The sequence below is a fragment of the Sinocyclocheilus grahami genome, unplaced genomic scaffold (genome assembly GCF_001515645.1).
Source record: "Sinocyclocheilus grahami isolate Dianchi unplaced genomic scaffold, SAMN03320097.WGS_v1.1 scaffold116.1, whole genome shotgun sequence".
NCBI classification, from domain to species: domain Eukaryota; kingdom Metazoa; phylum Chordata; class Actinopteri; order Cypriniformes; family Cyprinidae; genus Sinocyclocheilus; species Sinocyclocheilus grahami.
The window spans coordinates 721,562-735,151 of NW_015505295.1; the positions used below are offsets into that span (position 1 = coordinate 721,562).

General features: G+C 34.1%; 1 protein-coding gene across 3 annotated transcripts; it reads right to left on the bottom strand.

The window, feature by feature from the left end:
- Positions 1-184: 184 nt before the first annotated feature.
- LOC107589401 (uncharacterized) lies at positions 185-8,731 on the bottom strand. 3 transcript variants are annotated; one of them, XM_016277820.1, is made up of 18 exons: positions 8,533-8,731; positions 8,180-8,327; positions 7,801-7,902; positions 7,103-7,186; positions 6,879-6,935; positions 6,617-6,700; positions 6,294-6,374; positions 6,007-6,102; positions 5,726-5,818; positions 5,454-5,537; positions 2,822-2,926; positions 2,371-2,523; positions 2,056-2,172; positions 1,411-1,503; positions 1,099-1,185; positions 795-881; positions 557-652; positions 185-391 (listed from the first exon to the last, which is right to left on the bottom strand). In XM_016277820.1, exons 1-17 carry the CDS (start codon positions 8,579-8,581, stop codon positions 568-570), a joined length of 1,605 nt encoding a protein of 534 aa, XP_016133306.1. In that variant the 5' UTR covers positions 8,582-8,731; the 3' UTR covers positions 185-391; positions 557-567. The 3 variants fall into 3 exon arrangements, with proteins under 3 accessions (XP_016133306.1, XP_016133307.1, XP_016133308.1); XM_016277821.1 differs by having other exon boundaries at positions 366-473; XM_016277822.1 differs by having other exon boundaries at positions 366-478.
- Between the last annotated feature and the right edge of the window lie 4,859 nt (positions 8,732-13,590).

Here is a 13,590-nt window from a genome sequence, read left to right on the forward strand (position 1 = left end):
ATTATAGATTATGGACTGAAGTAACAGTTTAAAGTTATTTCTTATAAACCTGAACTGATGGACTGGAGTCGTGTGGATTATTGTGATGTTTTTATCAGCTGTTTGGACTCTCATTCTGATGGCACCCATTCACTGCAGAGGATCCACTGGTGAGCAAGTGATGTAATGCTAAATTTCTCCAAATCGTCGAGTCATCTACACGATGGATGGCCTGAGGGTGAGTATATTTTAAGCAAAGTTTCATTTTGGGGTATACACAAACCAGAAAATATCTTGTTTACACATTTAGGAACCAGCATCGGATGCATCCTCACAATGAAATGATGAGGCCAACATCTCAGAGTTTATCAGACCTGATTTCAGCATAATTGACAGGAAGCACCAAAAAATCCTGTAGAATTACAAAAAGGGTAAGGAAGGGTCATCACTATTAGCATTCCAATCAAACAACTTCAGTGACTGAGCACTGGCAACTATGCTAGGAAGAAAAGAGGGACAAGGATTAGTCATAGGTCACAGAATGACAAAAGAATTTAGAACAGAATTTAGTTCTTGCCTTGAGAGAAATTAATCAGACAGCAGAAAGGCCAGAGTATTAACCAGGACAGCATTTGTGGCAGAAAACGTCTTCAGCATCAATTTGCTAAGAGTTCTGAAAAAACAAAACGAATGAAAACGTTAGCAATTTAATCTCAACATTCCATGTTATTTTCGATGATATTTTACTTTATGGTTTTGTAACTACTCATTTTGGAATGAAATATTTCAGAACTTTTAAATTGAAAAGTTCTTACTCAGTGGAAGCGCTGATCCTTTCCTCCAGACCATCAATCATTTTTACATATTTGTCGAAGACCATTTGTGTGACACTATTAAAGGTTCTTTATAAACATGAAGAAAAAAGTGGAATTGTTATTTAGTTAGTTCATTAACAGTATAATTGTAATAATAATAATAATAATACATTATTAAAATAAGACATTTATAATGTCTAAAGTAAGAAGTATGTTGCATATAGGCATTTTTTTAAAGCAGATATGTCACTGTGCAGATATATGTGCATCTGTCCTTTTTTTTATTTCAAGACTCTTTACTTACTTTTGTGCTTCATCAAGCTTCTTTTGAGTTAGCTGTCCACTGTCAGTTAACTCTTTCATGAAAATGCTCTTCACTTCATCCCAGTGCCTATTAAACGTGAGGTAAAACTTTCATTAGTTTGATGATTTAACTAATCATCAGTTAAATGCTCACAGGTGTTGTAACATTCTCAATGACTGCACATTTAAAAACAAAGAATAAAAAAAACTTAACTTGCTGCAGTGTCATAATATTACAAATTAAAATGTCAAATTTAAAATTAAACATTCAGGACTGGGCCTGTTGAGCAGGAAATTATTTGTTACACTTTACCTTGCTGATTGTTCAAGTCCATCATTATTAATATTTCTGTTGATCTCAATGAGAATTCTGTCCCAGATGTCAAAGCATGTTGCTTTAATTTTGCTGTTGTGAACATCAACAGAGAAAGTGGCTGGGATCAGTTTTATATTTCAACAAATTCTTCAGCAAATTAATTTTGCATCTCAGTGGAAGCAGGTGCATGATTAAAGAAATAGTTCATCCAAAAATTAACATTTGCTGAAAATACATTGAACTTTAGGCCAGCCAGGATGTAGATGAGTTTGTTTTTTTATCAGAACAGATTTGGAGAAATTTAGCATTGCATCACTTGCTCATCAATGGATCCTCTGCAGTGAATGGGTGCCATCGGAATCAGATCTTTTCTTTTCAAAAGACGTTAGTTGATGGACTGGAGTCATGTTGTGGATTATTGTTTTGTTTTTATCAGCTGTTTGAACTCTCATTCTGACGGCACCCATTCACTGCTGAGGATCTACTGGTGAGTAAGTGATGCACTGCTAAATTTCTCCAAATCTGTTCCGATGAAAAACAAACTCATCTACATCTCGGATGGCCTGAGAGTGAGTACATTTTCAGCAAATTTGCATTTAAGCATACATACACAAAAAAACATCAGAACTTTACGTATTATACCGTAAATGTGGCAGTGGGTCCTCATATTCCACATTTGATGTCATTTGGTTTTTCTTGTTTATGGAGACATGCAAAATTTCATTACTAATAATATTCCATATTTCATAAAGCACACCCCTGGAAGACAACAGAAAAGGAAATTATTGCATTAATGATCACATGATAATGATGAATCACCACATATTCTTTAGTTTATCTACATTGTCATTGTACAGGTGTAGTATGCTCAAATGTTTTTGGATTATGGCATCTATAACATATTTATAGTGGCCAGACTGATTTAACAGGCTAGTGTGAGATTAAACGTGTTCTTACTTCAAATTGGACAAGATGTCCTCGCCTACTAATTCAGTGAGAGTGTCTTCAGTGTCAATAAAAAAATCATTAACTTCAGACATCCCAAGGCCATTTTCAGACAATCTTTCATAAATTGGAAAAGGGTATACTGTCGCCATCTTCATAATGGCCCTGTGAAACAAAGAGCAGAGTCAATGAACATACATCTATGCATCTATAAAGGATGTTCAAACAGACTATTAAACTGGAATGCAATACATTCATAAGGCACAGCTTATGCTTTATACCCACACAATAAGCATAACAGCATTATGAATGATTAATGGATTTTAATCCATGCATATTTACTTGAATTATGCCTTGGGGTATGTGGTCTCAGTTATTAGTCATACAAAGTTATTAATTCATTTATTATTAATTCATTTATTATGCACTGCGTGCACTGAATGAAAAGTACTGTCATACTAACCAGTTAGATTGATTGAATCTCTCATCTCCAAAAATCCCATTACCCCATCGATCATATTCTAGGGCAGCATTGTCAAAAAAGTCACCAAAACGCTCATCTGCCCAACTAGATAAGGAAAAGGAGTTTAGTTCTGTCATTGTTATTACAAGATAGCAAACATGCCATTGCTTTGATATGGTTCTTGGTTCAACAGTGATGTTATTTGTACAAAGAGCAACACTCAAACCAAACTCAACTTTGTGAAATCTTCAGAGCTTTAAAGGAATAGTTCACCCAAAAATAAACATTTTTTGAAAATGCACTCACCCTCAGGCCACCCAAGGTTTAAATTAATTTGTTTCTTCATCAGGACAGATTTGGAGAAATTTAGCATTGCATTATTTGCTCACCAAAGGATCCTCTGCAGTGAATGGGTGCCGTCAGAATGAGAGTCCAAACAGATGATAAAAACATCATGATAATCCACATGACCATTTTGTTAAATATTTTTGACCATTTTGTCCATCAATTACTGTGAAGTGAAAAGCTGCAGGTTTAAGAATCATTAAGAAGTTTTTAACGTCAAACCTGGATAAAATGCAAGGCCTCTATCCATAATATTAAAGTCATCTCGTCTGAATCAGGAGAAAAATATGCACAGATCAAGCACTGTTTACAAGAAAAAACAGTCCAAAACAGTGTTTTGATGTGAGAGGACAAAAGGGGATGGACTTTTTTGCTGGAGGAAGCATTATTATGGATTGGTATTTTGGCCAGAAGCAATGGTTTAAAGGGGTCATATGATGCTGCTAAAAAGAACATTATTTTGTGTATTTGGTGTAATGAAATGTGTTTATGCGGTTTAAAGTTAAAAAAACTTATTTTCCACATACTGTACATTATTGTTTCTCCTCTAAAATGCCTTAAAGATGCACAGATGTTCACTTCACAAGAGATTAATTGTAAATAGGGATTACTTTTGTGGAATATTGTGGATTACTTGTGGATTATTGTGATGTTTTTATCTCATTCTGACGGAACCCATTCACTGCAGAGGATCCATTGGTGAGCAAATAATATAATGCTAGATTTCTCCAAATCTGTTCCCATGAAGAAACTCAACTTCAACTTTCATTTATTTATATAGCACATTTAAATGCAACTATGTTGCCCAAAGTGCTTCACAAAAATTAAGGATAAAAATAAAGTACACACACAAAACTTACAAGTATAACAAACATTTATAAAAGGTTCCCAAATCAATTTTTTCCTACTTCAAAGGCCAGACTAAAAAATGTTTCTTCAACTAGGACCTAAAAACCTCTATAGACGGAGCTAGCCGAATATACAGGGGAAGACCATTCCACAATTGTGAAAACTGAAAAGGCACAGTCACCTTTTGACTTCTTTTTGGACCGAGGGACAGTCAACAATGACTGATTTACTGATCTAAGTGACTTAGCCAATGTATAAGACCCTAAGAGATTGCTAATATAATTTGAAGACAAGATGTGTATAGCTTTAAAAACCGATCTTTTTTTTTGTGCCGGTCAAAAGCCTAGCTGCGGCATTCTGCACAAGCTGCAATCGAGATAGTTGCAGTTGACAGATCCCTACATACAGTGAGTTACAGTAATCCAGTCGCAAAGTGATAAAAGCATGAATAACAATCTCTAAATCTTTAAAACTCAGAAAAGGTTTTAACATAGAAATAATTCTAAGATGATTAAAAACGACTTCTTACAACCGAATTAATCTGTTTATCAAAACTAAGAGATGAATCAAGTATGACGCCAAGATTTCTCACACTATCTTTCACTGTCATTTCTAAGGGGGCAAGAACATTGGCTATCTTCTCTTTAACCTTAGAAGGACCAAATATTAAGATCTCAGACTTTTTTCACTAAGCTGAAGAAAATTACTTGACAGCCAAACTTTAACCTCATCTAGACATTGCAACAGGGACTGTAAAGACTGCTCATTTCCAACCTTAAGCAGAAGATTTATCTGTGTGTCATCTGCATAAACGCGATGGCAGATAAACCCCAGAGGGCACATATATAAAGAAAACAACATAGGACTCAAAACAGAGCCCTGAGGAAGACCGTATTTTTAGAGAACCACAGAGGATGAAATGTTTGCCAAATTAACAAAAAATATTCTATCCTTAAGATATGAGTGAAACCATTTCAAAGCAGTTCCCCCAAACCCCACCTCACACTACAACCGTTTTAAGAGTATCGAATGATCTACAGTGTCAAATGTGGCACTAAGATCTAACATAATTAAAACGGCAGCCATCCCAGAATCAACCGCTAATAACAAATCATTTAGCACTTTTAGCAGTCTCAGTACTATGGCCAACTCTGAAATCAGTTTGGAATTTATCCAGGAAATCATTCTCCCACAAAAAAGGGGTCATTTGAGTACGAACTACCTTCTCTAAAACTTTAGATAAAAATGGAAGTTTAGAAATGGGACAGAAATTGTTCAACTCTGTAACCTCAAGGCCAGGTTTTTTAATCAAAGGAGAAACAAACTACATCTTGGATGGCCTGAGGGTGAGGACATTTTCAGCAAATGTTCATTTTTGGATTATCTATTCCTTTAATGTGTTTTTACTTGTATTACAACTGAATTGAATTTTTCTTACTTCCAGGCTTGAAGTCCTGTCTCTGGGCTAGCAATCATATGATATTTTTCCTTATCTTTCAACACTCTCAGCTCCTTCCATCTCCTGCAACCCAAACAACTCAAAACTTAGTTAATTATAATACAGAAGTTATTTTGTACATTCATCATGTCACTTTTTTTTTTAATGCAAGACTACATTCTACATAAACAAGACAACATAAAAAGCGCTATATAATATAATAATGGTGACTCGACTTGACATTCAGGTAACTATTATGATCATAGTCTTACCTTACAGCAGTTAAATATTTGTCATGGAATGGCTGGCTCTCAGTGTATTCCAATAGTTTATCCCAGTAAAATGCAAGAACTCCAGATGCAGTTCTATGAAATACACAGTCCGTAAATAAGCAGGCCACACTTTAGTCATATGATTAGCAAATATACAGCTTAACAAATCAGTATTTTGTGTAAATTCAAAGATGAACATGAAAACATTAAATATGTTAAAAAAAAATTAACAAAAAAAAAAAATCAAAAGAGAAAATAATGGTCTTAATGAATGCCCTTACCTCAATGTTATTAGAAACTCATCCTTCTCGCTCTGCCTCTCTAAGGTGGAAATTTCCATGGCCTTCTCTCTGACCAGATCCACAGCCATTTGTACTCTAAAAAATATAATTGAGAACTGAATGACGGACTTTAAAATTTAGATTTGTCATCTGAGTGATATTTGACATTTTACTCAACGTGATGTTTTTAGGAAACAGTGCCTGCATGAAAGAATCGTCATAAATGCAAGAATTGTCATTGATTTTGTGTGCTTTAACACAGCAATGCATGACAAAACAGATCTTACTCGTCAAAAATTTGATTGATGTCTATCTTCCCAACTTCCGCAGTAACTTTTAGAATCTCAACCACTTGGGGCTGTGCCACCCTGTTATATATCACAACAAAGAAAACAACTTCCAGTCAACATGAAAAATAATATGCTTGATATTAACATATAAACTTCTTCATCTTAACTTTGATACACAAAAAAAAAAACAGATTTATAAAACATTGTTTACAGTACCTTACTATAAAATAGCAGCTAGACTGTAAGATTTGTTTTTATCAAATATATTATTTCATTATTTGAAAGGGAAAGAAACAATGTGTTAAACATGAGGTCAATACACTTTGGACAGAAGGTGAGCGAGGAACCCCAAGGGATCACTGTAGATTGGTGGAGCTCCTGGAAGGTAGCGTGACTCCACGTATCTGCATTAAACAAAACCAATGAACAATGTTTTAGTTATCTATTATTTCAAAAAGATCCTGAGAAGATTATCTGCATGGAGGTGGTGGATTTGAACTGTTTAATGGATGCATCTTTACACCATTTTAAAACAATATTTTCAGTTATCTTGCAGATTCAATTAAAACAAAAAAAACTTACTTCCAGAGGTCAACCACTGTCTCGTTTTTGAAGATCCCTTTATACATGCCAATTTCTCTGTAAGAAGATATATCATATATTCAAGATGTTAAACACAAATATATTCAGGAACAGCCACATTCAACATACACATCAGCCCTTCATTAATACTTTTGCATGTTGATAAAATAATCATTGAAAAGTTATACAATAACATTAATTAATTGGATGAATGGTCTTCATACCGCGGAGTCCCACTGTTGCGGGGGAATGTGTTTATCAGTTGAACCAAACCGTCTCCGCAAAGCAAACCCAGTCTGTGAAAAATGCTGTTAAACACACAGAAGGAAAAAAAATATGTTGATGATTGGGATGATTTGAAATTGCTCAGAAGAAAAAAAAAGAGTTCCTTAAATCGAAGTAGATTGTGTTCAGCTTTATTATTCATTATATAAATATTTGTTTTAATTTCAGTATATGTGACCCTGGACCACAAAACCAGTCTTAAGTCTCTGGGGGATATTTGTAGCAATAGCCAAAAATACATGGTATGGGTCAAAATAATTGATTTTTCTTTTATGCCCAAAATCATTAGGATATTAAGTCAAGATCATGTTCCATGAAGATATTTTGTAAATTTCCTACTGTAAATTTATTAAAACTTAATTTTTGATTAGCAATATGCATTGCTAAGAACTTCATTTGGACAACTTTAAAGGCGATTTTCTCAATATTTTTGCACCCTCAGATTCTAGATATTCAAATAGTTGTATCTCAGCCAAATATTGTCCTATTCAAACAACGCTCATTTATTCAGCTTTCAGATAATGTATAAATCTCAATTTCGGGGGAAACAAATGTGTGTTATTTGTGGTCCAGGGTCACATACAGTATGCTTATAAAGTGCAACCGGTCTTTTGTATTCAGTGGATGAAGTACTCACTGCAGTGCCACAATGAACTGATCGTGTCCTTCAGCTCTTTGCTCAGCACTGATCCTCTCGATCATCTCCTTCACAGAAATCCACAAGTCTTGCATATCAGTGCTGTACACCACAGAAAACAATGATAGTGAATTTACACTCCTCATTCCAAGGAAAGTCACAGAAATATGGCCCAATGTACAGTGTTAACTTTTTTCCACAGGTGTTTTAACTGTATTTTGAATTAACCATTGCATTGTGCTTTGTTTTTAGGGTTAAAGGAAATGTCCATAAACAAGCTGGTAATTTTCTGCTAGAACATTATCCGTTTTTCAAATTTTTTTTTTTTTACACAGTGCATGGTCTATGTTAACTTTACATCATACAGCTCTGGTTTTACCCTGTTTTATTGATCTTATTTTTTTCCACAACCACTTCTGCTGCCCCTTTTAAATTGTCCAAGTATTTCAAAAATGCTTCGGCTCCAAATGTGAAGAGTTTGTCTGCCATTTCATAATCTTCATCTTTTAGGCCGACGCTGTCCAAACCTGGATATAAAAAACGAAATCAGCTAAAATATAAGTGACAGTGTAATATTACAATTATTTGATCAAGTCCAACCGCAGTGCATATTTTAATATCACATTTATATTAGAATTATCATTTGTTCAAGAGAGCTGCCATGTCTATTAATTATCACATCACAATGAATTTAGTTTACTTGTATACATAAGAAAACAAGCATTATCTTACCTTTAAAGAGCAGAACAGCTAAGATTAAGACAGCTAGTGACTGATTCATATTGTTGTTTCTTCCTCAGAACAAAAAACTAAATAACAGAAAGAGATCACAACATATTCACTGTGGACTTAAACATCAGGAGTAAAAAGCTGGACTCAACTTTCTCTCTATTGAAATTAACTTTCATTTATGTGCACACGCCTACTGAACTTACATTGCAGTCTGTCTGCTCTTACCTCTCATGGGAAGTGTTTCAAAGTAAACTCTAAAGGTCACAATAGTAGTGCAGACCGTATATATTTAATTGCTTCTTTTCAATTCCAAGTTTTTGGTCAATATGTTAATATGTTAAAATAAGACTATTTTCCTTAAAACACAAAAGCAAAAGAAAGGTTACCACATAAAACTTTAAGGTACTGTAACTCTAGTTAATTCACATGAACAGTTCAGAGTAGTGCATGCATGTACATGCCAAACTGGGGGGAAAAAAGACAATATATGAGATTTTGACAATGTCAGATTACAGGGACTGATAAATGTTTTGTACAAGAAATGCAATCTGTCAAAATTAAATTGAATCTAGGCCATGAGTTTAATGCTCTTTGAAAATAATGTAGATCAGTGTGAAAGTCCAAGGTGTGCTTTTGTCTAGGTCAATATTTCTTCAGTCAACATCAGTTTTTAGGGTCAGTAACTCACTAGAACATAAAAAATGTTGAAAATCAGGAGCTGCACAGAGTAAAATTTTAGTCTCAAGTATGTCAAAATTCTTGGAATGGTGTAATTTTCCTACACTTAAGAATAAGTGTGATTAATAAAGATAAAAGTGCTACAACTAGGTCTCAGCTCCTAAATGATTTAAAGGGATAGCAGTCAACATCAGTTTTTAGGGTCAGTAACTCACTAGAACATAAAAAATGTTGAAAATCAGGAGCTGCACAGAGTAAAATTTTAGTCTCAAGTATGTCAAAATTCTTGGAATGGTGTAATTTTCCTACACTTAAGAATAAGTGTGATTAATAAAGATAAAAGTGCTACAACTAGGTCTCAGCTCCTAAATGATTTAAAGGGATAGTTCACCCAAAAATGAATATTCTGTCATTAATTACTCACCCTCATGTCGTTCCAAACCTGTAAGACCTTCGTTCATCTTGGGAACACAAATTAAGATATTTTTGATGAAATCCAATAGCTTTCTGTCCCTCCATAGACAGCAATGCAACTGAAATGTTCAAGGCCCAGAAAGGTAGTAAGAACATTGTTAAAATAGTCCATGTGACAACAATGGTTCAACCGTAATTTTATGAAGCTACGAGAATACTTTCTGTGCAAAAAGAAAACAAAAATAACGACTTTATTCAACAATTTCTTCTCTTCTGTGTACGTCTTTGACACGCATTCACGACAGTACAACGATGGACTGTTTTCATGATGTCCTTACTACCTTTCTGGGCTTTGAACCTGTCAGTTGTGTAGCTTTCTATGCAGGTTCAGAAAGCTCTCAGATCTCATCAAATATTTCTTCATTGGTCTTACGAAAATAAACAAAGGTCAGGTTTGGAATGAGACGAGGGTGAGTAATTAATGACTGACTTTTCATTTTTGGGTGATCTATCTCTTTAAGAGGGCTGGAGATGTCTCTCAACCTAACCTAGGAGTAGTATGATAACCGTGATATGTTGAAACCACTCTCTCCAATATGGAAACAAAGTGCTTTAGACTCGCATAATGGTGTAATTTGGATAAACATGATTCGTAGTTGACTAAACAAGTGAAATCCATTGATATATTAATTGACTGCTTTTAATAAACTCATTAAGAATATAGTGTACAACATCATTATTAGTCAGGTGTGTAATAATCACAGGGTTACAACTAAATGTTAAATCGTTACAGTAGTCAGGTAAGGGTTAATGTACATCCAGCTGGTTATTGCTGCAAAATTTATTATAGCGTTGTTAGTGAAACACTTTTTAGAAATTCATAGTTGTTCATGTGAGTTGCCATTTGAATTTAGCAAAAGACAACAACAAAACGACGTTCTAAGTGCTTAGAATAATTCTACAAATGATTCTGGTTCTTAAAAATTCGACATCGTTAAAAATAAGTGTTTTAGGCAGTGCATTATTGTGCACAGTAGTACACAGTGCAGTGTTTCTCTTTTTATAATGGGAAAATGCATTTATATAATGCACATTTTCTGCATAAGGCATGGAGTACACTTATATTTAGACATTGTGTAGTTTTCAACACGTACATTGTTCGGACAAAATTCGTCAAGAAAATTAAAATTGGCCTTCATTACATTCATCAAATGAGACAAAAGCTTCTATTTAGATAAGCCCTACTTTACCAAGACTGTCAAAACTTTAGACTACGCCTATGACCCCAGGACTCCTTCTAGGTTTTTTTTTTCCACCAATAATAAAATTAATTTTCTATGATCTTTTACATGTTAATAGAATATACCTGACTAAGCCTTACTATAGTTAAGATCCTTTTGCCTAGATTTTGGTTTTATTCAAAATATTTTTGAACATAAATTGATGCCAGATAAAATCAGTTATTTTGAAGTAGCTAGTGGAGAAAAAAAATAGAAATATATACATATATATATATATATTAGGGGTGTAACGATACACGTATACATATTGAACCGTTCGGTACGAGGCTTTCGGTTCGGTACGCATTACAAACCGAACGATTCGTTGGATTAATCCTATTACATTTAGAAAATAAAAGAGCTTAAAGTGTGTGAAATATAATGTTCTCAGTAGGGCTGCATGGTATAGCATTTCAGCATCGATATCGCGATGTGCGCATCCAGTCACATCGCAGGATGTGCGATGTTTAGTATACTGATCGTTATATTTATACTGATTGTTTTCTTTGCTCACACACAGACACGGTGTCTATACCGCACGCGACAGCTGTACAGAGACACCCATTTAAAATAAATTTAGTAGCAGAGCTACTGCAAGCGATTTTCAGTGCTGGAAATCCATTTATCCTTTGCTGAAACTTCGGCGGCCTCGTGGAGAGCTCTTCAGTCAACATCAGTTTTTAGGGTCAGTAACTCACTAGAACATAAAAAAATGTTGAAAATCAGGAGCTGCACAGAGTAAAATTTTAGTCTCAAGTATGTCAAAATTCTTGGAATGGTGTAATTTTCCTACACTTAAGAATAAGTGTGATTAATAAAGATAAAAGTGCTACAACTAGGTCTCAGCTCCTAAATGATTTAAAGGGATAGTTCACCCAAAAATGAATATTCTGTCATTAATTACTCACCCTCATGTCGTTCCAAACCTGTAAGACCTTCGTTCATCTTGGGAACACAAATTAAGATATTTTTGATGAAATCCAATAGCTTTCTGTCCCTCCATAGACAGCAATGCAACTGAAATGTTCAAGGCCCAGAAAGGTAGTAAGAACATTGTTAAAATAGTCCATGTGACAACAATGGTTCAACCGTAATTTTATGAAGCTACGAGAATACTTTCTGTGCAAAAAGAAAACAAAAATAACGACTTTATTCAACAATTTCTTCTCTTCCGTGTACGTCTTTGACACGCATTCACGACAGTACAACGATGGACTGTTTTCATGATGTCCTTACTACCTTTCTGGGCTTTGAACCTGTCAGTTGTGTAGCTTTCTATGCAGGTTCAGAAAGCTCTCAGATCTCATCAAATATTTCTTCATTGGTCTTACGAAAATAAACAAAGGTCAGGTTTGGAATGAGACGAGGGTGAGTAATTAATGACTGACTTTTCATTTTTGGGTGATCTATCTCTTTAAGAGGGCTGGAGATGTCTCTCAACCTAACCTAGGAGTAGTATGATAACCGTGATATGTTGAAACCACTCTCTCCAATATGGAAACAAAGTGCTTTAGACTCGCATAATGGTGTAATTTGGATAAACATGATTCGTAGTTGACTAAACAAGTGAAATCCATTGATATATTAATTGACTGCTTTTAATAAACTCATTAAGAATATAGTGTACAACATCATTATTAGTCAGGTGTGTAATAATCACAGGGTTACAACTAAATGTTAAATCGTTACAGTAGTCAGGTAAGGGTTAATGTACATCCAGCTGGTTATTGCTGCAAAATTTATTATAGCGTTGTTAGTGAAACACTTTTTAGAAATTCATAGTTGTTCATGTGAGTTGCCATTTGAATTTAGCAAAAGACAACAACAACAAAACGACGTTCTAAGTGCTTAGAATAATTCTACAAATGATTCTGGTTCTTAAAAATTCGACATCGTTAAAAATAAGTGTTTTAGGCAGTGCATTATTGTGCACAGTAGTACACAGTGCAGTGTTTCTCTTTTTATAATGGGAAAATGCATTTATATAATGCACATTTTCTGCATAAGGCATGGAGTACACTTATATTTAGACATTGTGTAGTTTTCAACACGTACATTGTTCGGACAAAATTCGTCAAGAAAATTAAAATTGGCCTTCATTACATTCATCAAATGAGACAAAAGCTTCTATTTAGATAAGCCCTACTTTACCAAGACTGTCAAAACTTTAGACTACGCCTATGACCCCAGGACTCCTTCTAGGTTTTTTTTTTCCACCAATAATAAAATTAATTTTCTATGATCTTTTACATGTTAATAGAATATACCTGACTAAGCCTTACTATAGTTAAGATCCTTTTGCCTAGATTTTGGTTTTATTCAAAATATTTTTGAACATAAATTGATGCCAGATAAAATCAGTTATTTTGAAGTAGCTAGTGGAGAAAAAAAATAGAAATATATACATATATATATATATATACATATATAAATAAGCTAGTATGAAATCTAGTTGTTGCGATCTATCATTTAATTATTTCTTACTCACACAGTGCACAGACACATTTTTATTTATTTGTATCTATTAATTGGATCTATTTTCAAGTGTTAACACATGAAAGTAGATCCAGATATTATTGATATTAAGCTTTTTAAATGAATGTGTTAAGATGCTGGAGGACAAAAATGTGTATGAAATGCAACAAATCATGTTTTTGATGAAAAGAAAGCATTACAGTGGAACAAA

What these genes read in the sequence shown, in the direction of transcription:
- LOC107589401 (XM_016277820.1), bottom strand. Translation starts at nt 8,581, where the DNA reads ATGAATCAGTCACTAGCTGTCTTAATCTTAGCTGTTCTGCTCTTTAAA. An exon ending in CAGTTCATTGTGGCACTGCA is followed by an intron (nt 7,187 to 7,800) that starts GTGAGTACTTCA and finishes TGTGTTTAACAG; the next exon opens with CATTTTTCACAGACTGGGTT. An exon ending in AAGCTTGATGAAGCACAAAA is followed by an intron (nt 882 to 1,098) that starts GTAAGTAAAGAG and finishes ATGTTTATAAAG; the next exon opens with AACCTTTAATAGTGTCACAC.